Source organism: Capsicum annuum, chromosome 10 (assembly GCF_002878395.1).
Source record: "Capsicum annuum cultivar UCD-10X-F1 chromosome 10, UCD10Xv1.1, whole genome shotgun sequence".
Taxonomy (NCBI): domain Eukaryota; kingdom Viridiplantae; phylum Streptophyta; class Magnoliopsida; order Solanales; family Solanaceae; genus Capsicum; species Capsicum annuum.
Window position 1 is genome coordinate 200,344,163 of NC_061120.1, and position 11,820 is coordinate 200,355,982.

Sequence of the window (11,820 nt, forward strand, 5' to 3'; positions counted from 1 at the left end):
ATAACAACAACTTAACTATGACACAAACATCCACAAATTATGTCATGTTAAAATTTGTTCCGAAATATAACTTTTATCGGGCAAGAAAATTTGAATACGAACCACCTACTTTTTGTTGTAGCAAAGGCGCTATCAGGATAATTTTTCATCGGCTTCCTACCGAATTAATGAGTCTTTATCTAGGAAATACTGACGAATCAAAACACTTTCGAACTTATGTAAGAACATATAATAACATATTTGCATTTACATCTCTTGGGGTAGCTTACGATAAGTAATTGTCACAAAGAAATAAAGATATTTATACATTTCGAGTTCAAGAAAAAATGTATCATTTCATAAATGACTTGATACCAAGTGATGAAAAGGGAAAAAATATGCAATTATACTATTTTAATAGCGAGAATGAGTTGAGAAATCGAATGGCATGTTCAGACAAGCTAAATGAATATACCGTTAAAAGGTTAATGAAAATATTAAACATTAATCCATACTCAATATTTTTAAAATCTTTAATAAATATTTTACAACTTTCTGATTTCTATATTGCATTTAAATCTTATGCTGATTTAAATCAACGAACATACAATTTACTAACTACATCAGAGGTTGCAGGAATATGGGTAGACCAAGATGCCAATAATTATGTTTCTGCACCTCGTATCCGAATATATACAAAAAGTGATAGGAGTCAATTGGTAAATTATTACTGTGGTTGTTATGACCCATTGCAATATCCATTATTGTTTTCTTACGGTCAAAATGGTTGGTATTGTGGCATTGAAAAAATTAAACCTATAGCCAGTTCTACTACAACACAAATATATTGTGAACATGAACAATTACTTGATGTAAAGAATATGACTTCAATTGATGGATTTCTTAACTTAGAAAATGATATTCTGCGAAAAGGTAAACGAAAAACAGATGTGATTTCTTGTCGTGAATATTATTGCTATAAGCTTTAAATAAAAGATGATGAAGATATAATATTGCACTCAGGTAGATTACTCCAACAATATATTATAGATGATGGATCAAAATTGAAACTCAGAGGCTTGACTTCGCTTCGTTCAATCAAGATTTATTTAGAACAGATGTGTTAGGAGGACTTTTGGATATATTACGCCGTGGTGAAAGAGAAGCTTCTCAAGTAGGAAAGAATAGAATAATTCCTCTTAGTTTCACAGGAGATCCTAGATATATGCGTCGACAGTATATGGATGTTATGACTTTAGTTCAACATTTTGGAAGACCTGGTATATTTCTAACCATGACTTGCAATCCTTCTTGGCTTGAAATTAAACAAATTCTACTTCCAACGGATGAAGTTTAAAACAGACCCGATTTGATTTATCGAATATTTCGAGCAAAATTAGAAGAATTAAAAAGGATATATTGAGAAAACATATATTTGGTAAAGTTGCAGCATTTATATATACAATAGAATTTCAAAAATGAGGACTTTCTCATGCTCATTTTCTTATTATACTTGAGGAAAAATATAAATTATTGACACCAGAAGCGAATGATTGATTTGTTTGTGCAGAGCTACCTGACTCTAAAACAAATCCAAATCTGTTTGAACTTGTAACTCTACACATGATACATGGTCCTTGTGGTGAATTACATCCAACATGTCCTTGTATGAAAAAGAAAGATTACAGTAAATTTAAATATCTAAAAGAATTTTCTGACCAAACATGTATAGGTAAAAATTCATATCCAATTTATAGGAGATGAAATACAGGAAAATGTATAAAAATCAGATACCATCTTCTTGATAATTCATGGGTTGTTCCTTACAATTCATTTTTATTATGTAAATTCAATTGCCATATGAATGTAGAAATTTGTTCTGATATTAGAATTATTAAATATATTTATAAATATGTATGTAAAGGATATGATAAAATTACATTTCGTCTACATAATGATAACACAAATGTAGAAATGGACAAAATAAAAGAGTACCAATCAGCTAGGTGGGTTTCCCACCTAAAGCTGCATGGCGCATATTTGGATTTCCCATCAGTGAAATGAATCTTTTTGTCTATCATTTGCAGCTCCATCTTGATGGAAAACAACTTGTTTCTTTCAAAAGTATTGATAATATTAGCAAAGTTATAAATAATCCAATGATTAGGAAAATTATGTTAACTGAATTTTTTGTAATGAATACAGTACATAAAGAAGATATGAATTTAAATTTTTTATACCAAGAGTTTTCTAAATATTTTGTATGATCAGCAACATATAAAATATGGACACGTCGTCAACAAAAAAATACAATTGGCCATGTTGTAACAAGCCATCCAACTGAAGGGGAAGGATACTATTAAAGATTACTTCTAATGAATGTAAGAGGACCTAAATCATATAAATATTTATTAACAGTAAATGGTGAATCTTACAGTACATTTAGAGAATCTGCTGAAAAACGAGGACTATTACTATGCGAAAATAATTTAATAGAATGTATATCGGAAGCAGTCGGTTATCAAATGTCATCTAGCTTAAGACATTTGTTTGCTGTCCTACTAACGTATTGTAATCCAAATAATTTCAAAAAATTATGAAAAAAATTTGAAACCGCAATGTCAAATGATTATAGTAAATATGCAAATCTATCTTCATAAGAAATCCGTTATAAAGTATTAAATAATACTAATGATATTCTTTACTCAATGGGTCGTGATATTAATGAATTTCAACTAATCTCGAAAAAAATAAAAACGTCTACTATAGCCAAAGAAGCTAAAGATGTACATTTTAAAAGAAATATCAGTGTTAGTGATGAAGATTTACTATTAAAAAATAATTAAACAATGAACAACGAACAGATTACAATATAATCCTTGAAAGAGTGTTCTCAAATAAACCTGGAGCTTTATTTATTGATGGTTCTGATGGAACTGGTAAAAATTTTTTATATCGTGCACTATTAGATACTATGAGACATAGAGGGTTTATAGCTTTGGCAAGTGCAAGTTCTGGTATGGCTGCCTCACTTCTTCCTGGAGGTCGCACTGCTCATTCTCGATTTAAACTGCCTATAAATATTGATGAAAATTTTAGTTGTAATATTAGCAAACAAAGTTCAATGGCTTCTTTAATCCGTGATGCAAAATTAATATTATGGGATGAAATCTCAATGGCAAAAAAAGAGATTGTAGAGGTCTTGGATTTGCTTCTTAAAGATCTTATGGAAAGAAAAATTTTCTTCGGTGGTAAAGTTGTTGTTTTTAGTGGTGATTTCAGACAAACCCTAGCTGTTGTTCGTAATGGCAAAAGAGAAGACTTTGTCCGCAAAAGCTTACTATGTTCTAAAAGTTGGAATCAAATTCAAAAACTACAATTATCTAAAAATATGCGAGCAAGAACTGACCCTTCTTTTTGCGACTACTTAATGTAAATCGATAATGGAAACGAGAAACGAAATGCTCAAGGAAAAATTGAAATACCAAAATCTTTAATCATTCCTTTTACTACTAAAAAAGATTCATTGAACTTGCTATTTAAAGTTACTTATCCCAAGTTATATACTTCTCACTCAAGTATTTCTTTTACTACTTCTCGAGCTATTATACAATCAAAAATGATTTTGTAGATAAAATAAATGAAATGTTGATTACCCAATTTTTGTCCAATGCAAAAGTATATGTGGCTACTGATGAAACACTTGATCCAAAAGACCAAAGTGAATATGAAGATTTTATGCATACTTTAAATCCTACTGAATTACCTCCTTACAAGCTATATTTGAAAAAAAACTGCCCCATTGAAAATGATTTTAAAGCTCATGCTATCAGTGCTACAATATCAAATGACGACTTTAAAAATACTCATGTATTTATTCCACGCATACCATTATTAACGTTAGCAGATGAAAAAATTCCCTTACAATTTAAAAGAACACAATTTTCAACGCGATTATGTTTTTCCATGACTATTAACAAAGCTCAAGGACAAACATTAGATTTTGTTAGCATTTATTTAAGAGAAACAGTATTTTCTCATGGTCAACTATATGTTGCTTTGTCAAGAGCTAAGAGTTCTAATAATGTTAGAGTACTAATAAGACCTCCTATTGCTGATAATCATGATGATCTCTTCACGACTAATATACTATACGATGAAATTATTGCAAAAGCTTTTTCCTAACTAACAATTTCAGTGTTAATGATAAATCCTTTTTTATTTTAACTATAGTTGAATCTATATTTATATCATTTGTTACTGCTTTGTGATTTCAGTTTGAATTAAAATGGTTGAATGATTCAACATCAACGCAATTACTCCAACAACTAAAGACTAGACTTGTAAGATACAAATAGTTGACAAAGGATGACAAAGAGAGAGTCAATATGGAAAGAAAAAATACCAACTCTTGACCTTCCAGGATGAAAAGGTATTTTTATGAAAATAATAAACTACTGAAAATTATAACATACCAAATAAGCACAATAATGTTTAATTTTGATTTTAACCTTCCATTTGATTGAAAGTCATTCTCAGGCATTTTGAATTGGTATTGGTAAAAAATCATATTTGAAATTTGAATTTAAAGTTAAAGTTTAATATAAAATCTATATATTTTCCCCTGAATATAATAATAGCAATGAGAGGCTTCCCTCTTCTCATGGTAAAACCCCTTCCCAAATTATATCTTTTTGATTTTGATGTGATTAAGTATAAGAAACTTGAAAATAGATATCCTGTTACTAATATTAACTATTTTTCTGGATACACGAAAATGCAAAATTATGAAAAAGTATTAACAGACTTTTTCGGGTATGTATTGAATTGGAATGATAAGTACACTAAGAATTTAAACAAGATTTAATGTCAAAAGAAAGAAAGGCATTTAGTGGAGTAGTAGGTGTGATGAGGATGAAGGAACATTACTTGTGTCACCTCTTAAGATACAGGAAAATATCTTTATCATAAGGAAATTGTTATTCCTGATTAAAAATATCTTAAGTTGTGCCTTTGACAATTTTGATAAATGAATTTTGTAATTTTTCTCAGTGATTATTTTTATACTGCTTTACAAAATGGTATTACTGCATATCAATTTTGAGATTATTTTTGGAGAAATATTTATTTTTTAATTAATAAAATATATTGTTGTACAGGAAATACTGGTTTAGTGCATTATCTTTGGCAATGACATAGCACAATACACTTCGCACCTACCTAGTGTCCGTTGCAAGTGTTAAGAAATCAAACGATACATACAGCAAACCACTCAGTAACTTTACTTGAATAATTGACAAAAATATTATTGTCGAACCAATAGAAGAAATAACTCCATTGAAAAATCCTCTGCCGCCACCGACACGACTAGTTGTTATGCCATTTGAGCACTTTGATCATCAATGTAAATGGTATGAATTTGATATCATAACATCTAATGTATTATATTTTTTATCAACTACTAAAGTACAGTTTGTTGCTTTATATTTATCAACTCATTTACTATTATTCCTCTCAAGATATTCTTTTTATTGTACTGAATGCGGGCTCACCAACATATTCTATAAATGGATCCAAGATTCAAGACTTTATTGTAATGGATGAAAAGTACACACTTTTGACTATTTTTATTTTTCTTGCTCCTCTTTTAGCTATAAATTTTAGGTCAAGTCTCCAGTTTTTAGGATGTCAAACTTCTTAAAACTGCAAACCTCTAAATCCGAGTATCATTTTCTACTCAATTCAAATAAACGTAAGATTTTATTTTCTTTATAGTGTTTTCAAATGATATATTTTCCAACTCCATGCTCACTTTCAAATAAATCTCAAGCAAATATTATAGGATCTAATAGCTAATGTCTAAAAGCTCGAAATTTAAAATATATGTAACTTTGCGACATGTATGTACATACTACCTGAACTGCAGACAATCTATTTTCCCAAGAAAATCAAGATGGATAGCACCAATTAGCAAATATCTTACCATTTGTTGACACTAGCCCCAATTAGCAAATATCTTACCATTTGTTGACACATACCTTAGGTAAAATTTGTACTATTTAGCATGCGTTAACTGCCCTTTCAGCCGCAACTTTTGTCCTTGGATATAATGCATTAATTTGTGTAAGAGTTTTTTTTACCTATTACTACCTCGAGTCTTTTCCCGCACATGTAATCCAGCTTTGAATTGCTCACCTTGCTTACAAAAAAATACATAACAACACTTTATGAAGCAACGTTTTTCTTTTTCCTCATTATTTGATATTTGTATGTCACTATTAAATACCATTTTATTCTTAAGGATATAACTTAAATACTAAATATATTCTCCTCCTTTTATGAAGGAAAAAATCCGTCAAACTCACTCTTTGGGCAAGCTTTATTGATCACGATGAAAGCAAAATTCTGAAAATACTTGATCAATTTTTAATTATTTTTGACAGAAAAATTGCAAGATCAAGATCTGGTGAATACATATATAATTATACTATACTCTTAACAAACACTATACTATAAAATTAAAACTAATTATTCTAATTCATATAGGATTATTAAGCAAATTTTTCACAACAATCCAAGTCAATCCTCCGTATCCACAAGCTGCTGCACTCATAGAATGGTACCCTTCCTAACCCCAAAAAAATTAACTCATACATAGCATTGATCAACAAAAAATTAAACTTTCGTCCTCTTTTCAACTTATAGGGTCAAAACAAATGAACAAGTTTTTATTGCATATAAAAGAAAAATCATGTCTTGCTCTACTAAATTTTTATTGCATTACAAATTACATACTATGATTTCTAACTTTTTAAATGTTGTAAGGCCAAATCTTTTACATGAAAGTTACAATTTCATTGTCAAATGAAAACCAGCAATTTGTTATTTTGAATTGCTCAGATTGCAAGAGAGTCATCATCAGGATTCATTCTTATAGATCAATTTACTGTATAATCTATCGGCGATCGACAAATCTTGTTCCAAGGTACAATAAATAACTTTTACATTTTCAAGTAATACTTATAATTTTACATTCTCATTCATCTAACAGTTACTTTTCTTAATATTTCGACAATAGATACAATTTGAAGCCACTGTGATTGAGAACAGTGGTTCTGCAACAGCGCTCATAGCTGATGAACCTGCTGAATCAATGTTGCAACTCAGTTCAGAAGAAATTTATGAAATTCATTGTGTCAAGGTGCGTACTAAAATTTATTACTTCAAAAATCATGTAATCAAGTAAGATCAACTATCTAGAATAATTTTAATAAATGTGAGTAGAAAGAGTTTAGGATGTTTAGTATTCATTTGTTCTTTTCCCATTTAAATTTTTTGAAAATATTTATACATCACATGAGAATTTTAGGATGTTAATCTCATTTACAATGCTTAATATAACTTGTTTCTACCGCTCACAGCTATCTCCAAGCATCAGAAACCTTTTACTAGCAGTACATGAGTACCTAAGATACACTTAGCTAATCATGAAAATAATTCTAAAAAGATTTTGCACAAAAATAAAAATATTGTATATTTGGCCAATTGAAGCCTCTAATCATAACATTGGGTTTTTTTGGTTTCCACCCATCTTTCTAACAGCACCAAGTTACTTTTCTAATAAAAGACGATGTTCACACATTCATGGTCGAGGAAAGAAATCACCCTAGCATTGTAGAGGTTTATTCAAGATTGCATGAGTTATTGATAGATATTGAGGTTATAAAAGTGTGTTTAATTACAAGCTTACGATCCAAAAATTTTACAAAAGATAGGATTTTCCATGTCCAAAAAGTCTTAAATAGTTTCAGCAAACTAGGACTTCAAAATTATATAAATGCCATCACTTGTAATTTGGTTTAGCCTCATACCATCACTGAGAAGCTTGCTTTTACATTTTGATTGATATTTTTGCCTTCAAGCACTCTGTAAGAATTATGAAGAATTTCACCATATATGGGAACTGTCATTCTTTTATGAAATTTGCTTCAAAAGTAACAAGAAAGAAAATAATTGTTAGAGATGTTAATTGTTTTCATCATTTTTCTAATACATCATGTTCACATAGAAAATTTTAAAATACATCTAAAATAATTTTTTCCCCTGAGTTCCATACTTAAGTATCATGTGTGTGAATCACCATCATTATGGATTTTTCTTTTATTTTGCATCATTAATTGTGTTCTGCTGACTGATACAACTTATCCAACTACACTTAGGGTCATAAATTTGGTCTGGTATAGCTTTGAAAATGATAAATTTGCTTAATTATCATTTGTAAGATAGAGCACGATATTAAAGTTTTAGTATTTATTAGGGTATATTTCCTATTTATATTTCAAAAAATATTTTGAGTAATTGGTTGTTGTGACTTGTAATAATAGACTAATCCAACATCCCTTGAAACAATAGACAATCAACTCCTTCATTAACATTAAACATTTTGTTCTACATAAATCTAAAAGTCTTTGTTGCTTACTTTTGGCAGAAATAAATTTTGCCTCTTGTGAACGTGAAAACACAACTAATAGGAAAAACATTCAGTATCCAAACCAAAAAAACGTTTTCAAATACTGCACATGCAAATTTTAGAAATTTGATCATTGTATCTTTCATGGAAAAGGAGAACACACTCAACATAGCACCCCCAAACATTGCAATGGACACCGCAGAAAGTAATAAAGCAAAAATTCACAATACTGACACAACCACAACAGGCAATCAGTGTACAACAACTCAAGCAACTACTTCACATGTCAGACATGCTTCAAAGCTGAAAACTCTACCCATGAAAAAGTGCCACAAGGTAATTTCTCTTAGTTGACAACTTTGTTCGTTTTAAATTACATACTTTTCGAGTTCCTGTATGAATTTTCTCTACTATTTGTTAATTTACTTGCGCACTAGAATGAAATTGGTTTGATAAAGCAGTGTGGATATGTGAGATTCATATAATGGTCTCTGAATGGCAACCTTGGAGTATCTACTAAAGTTGCTGCCATGGTAGCTCCTGGTCGCGGGTTTAAGCCGTGCAAATAGCCTCTCGTAGAAATGCAAGACAAGGTTATGCACAATAGGTCCTTGTGGTCTGCCCCTTGCTCGAACCCTATATATACCAGAAGTTTTAGTACACCGGGATGTCTTTTTTGCTTTTATAGCTGGTCCCAGCTAATTAGTGATTGAGCCATTATTGTGAGCTTGCAATTCCGCTGCAGTCACATAGTCTGAAGAGTTTCATGTTTAGGCCTTAGTAAAAGTGTGTTACTCACTTGAGGCTATAGGAGTACTATATTTGCTTGGTGAGAGATAAACATCATAGCCTTTCTTGACCATTGGTTGCTAGATCAGCTGCAAGTAAACATTGCATACTACTGGATATGCCTATAAAATAATTGTAATGTATTAGCTGTAGTACTATTTACTGAGTATATCACGTCTCTGGCCTTAAAAGGAACAAGAATTCTTTAGTTTTGGTTGTCGATCAGCTGCAAGTAAACACTGAGTGCTACTGGATGTGCCTCTAACTAATTCTAATGCATTCGCCTGTTTTCACTCAGTATATTATGTCCCTGACCCTCTAAAGCTACAAGAATTCATTTAATTAGTTATAGGCATGTATAAACTGCTATTTACGGAGTAAATAGTACTCCTGCATTCTTAAGCAACAAGAACTCGAAAATTATTTTTAATAGATTTGCGATTCAAGTAAAATATATCCACGTAAGAAAGAAAGAAAGTGTAAAGGTAGAGAAATTATTTCAGATAGACTTGCGATTCAAATAAAACACATCGAAATCAGTAAGAAAAAGAACTGTGAAGGTAGGAAAATTATTTTCAATAGATTTGTGACTCAAATCAAACATATTCTACTCAATAAGAAAAGAAAATACAGTAACAAAAAAACATATAGAAAATATAATGAATAAAAAATATTAACCACAATTGATAATACAGTAAATGAAGCAGAACAAATAACAAATAAAATAAATAACACTATTATTAATAAAAAAACTCGACAATACTTAGCTACCTACCGCTAAAATCAATGAATAATCTCATTTGTGTAACAACTATTACAATATAACCTAATTAATATATAAAATAATTTCTCTTACTCTTTTGTACTCTATTAATTTTCTTGATTGATTTAAAATATAAATTATTTTTTTTTCAATCATGTGTTTGAAACATCTGTTATCGATGATCCACATTCTCCTTATCAAACTCGATGTCTAATATTAATTTCATTTATCAGTGAAACATCTTTTGTTCTCTACTTTTGAACTGCCATTGGGAGCCGTTTTTTGTTGCATCCTAAAGCATACATCTAACGATGCAATGTATCAGGTATATACTAAGGATGACTGCTCTCTCCGTTCTCCTGCATAGGTGCGTAACTTTCAACCTATTTTTGTTTTTCCAAATTCGAAATGTACAGCAAAACTTTCCCTTCGCTTTATACAGAAACTAAAGAAAAAATTCACGTTATCTTTATAATGTTCATGAGTTGTATCCTCTTTTTTTCGTGTTTAATGATTTAGTAATTAGTCATACATAACTGAAAGTACTAGCATAAACCTATTCAGTTATAAGCTACTGATGGTTGTAGCATCATTATGAGATTCAAGAATTAGATAATTTCAGTACATAGAAACCCCTCAATTTAATGAATTACTTTACAAATTTGTATGTCTGGATCTATCTTGATAAGAACAGATCACTCAGTTGCTTGTAATCAAACACACTTTTGTAACCTCTATATCTATCAATAACTCATGCAGTCTTGAATAAACCTCTACAATGCCAGGGGTGATTTCTTTCCTCGACCATGAATGTGTGAACATTGTCTTTTATTAGAAAAGTAACCTAGTGCTTTTAGAAAAATGGGTAGAAACAAATATATATAATTTTACCCAACTATCCTTCATTTTTTATTTATCATATTATGTAGATTTTTTTTGTTTGTTGGAGTATTAATTGCTTTAAATTAATCTTATCAAAAAATAGTTACTTAGTTTCTCTATGTTTAGCACAGAGGCAGCACACATTTCTTCTTTAATTGTCTTGGTGAACTAAGCATTTTAGTAGTTGTAGATTATATATAGATGATGATAAGGGCCATAAAAGGGGGAAATGAACAACAATCATTTTGATAGTAAAGATCAAATTTCACGACTTATATATGGTATATAAGTCTTTAGCGAAATCTATCAAAAACAACTTCTCTATCTAGCATTGAAACTATATGACTTAAGGGAAAAGAAAAGAGTCTAGTATTTATGACTTGATATAATATATAATTGGATGACTTGGTTGGTATGATATTTTGATAGAAGTAGATAAAGTTTCCAATTGTACTAAGGGAAAATACCCACTTTCCCCATGATATCTAAATTTCCATGATATATATTAATATTCTAGGAGAATATTTCTTAAAGGGATAATACCCACGAAAATACATGAAGTTTAACCAAATTTTCAGTGGAGCATATTGAACTTTGCGGGGGTCCTATTACCCTCCTATACTTTTTAAATTGGAATTAATTTCCCCCTGGACTTTTTTAAAGTGGAATTAATCCCCCCTCAAAACGTATACCCAGTTTTTTTGGTAGAAAGTGTGGTACACGCGCCGTTTCTTCTCCATTTTATCATTTTTCAACATTTTTTCACCACTACAACCATATTAAATATTCCAAATGATTCCATTGAGTTTATGAAGAAAGTTTTTTCAAATAATTGAATGGAATCTTCCATTAATTTTCTATTGAAACTCGGAAGATTCAATTAGCGAGTTCCATTAATGGAAGATTCAATGAAACTCGCTAATTGAATGGAACTCGC

General features: G+C 30.2%; 1 protein-coding gene across 1 annotated transcript; it reads left to right on the top strand.

The window, feature by feature from the left end:
- Positions 1-2,953: 2,953 nt before the first annotated feature.
- LOC124887866 lies at positions 2,954-9,155 on the top strand. Its single transcript, XM_047397786.1, has 4 exons — positions 2,954-3,304; positions 7,058-7,180; positions 8,603-8,785; positions 9,138-9,155. Exons 1-4 carry the CDS (start codon positions 2,954-2,956, stop codon positions 9,153-9,155), a joined length of 675 nt encoding a protein of 224 aa, XP_047253742.1.
- The last annotated feature ends 2,665 nt before the right edge of the window (positions 9,156-11,820 follow it).

What these genes read in the sequence shown, in the direction of transcription:
- LOC124887866 (XM_047397786.1), top strand. Translation starts at nt 2,954, where the DNA reads ATGAGACATAGAGGGTTTATAGCTTTGGCAAGTGCAAGTTCTGGTATG. An exon ending in ATGGCAAAAGAGAAGACTTT is followed by an intron (nt 3,305 to 7,057) that starts GTCCGCAAAAGC and finishes TTTCGACAATAG; the next exon opens with ATACAATTTGAAGCCACTGT. An exon ending in ATGAAATTCATTGTGTCAAG is followed by an intron (nt 7,181 to 8,602) that starts GTGCGTACTAAA and finishes TTCATGGAAAAG; the next exon opens with GAGAACACACTCAACATAGC.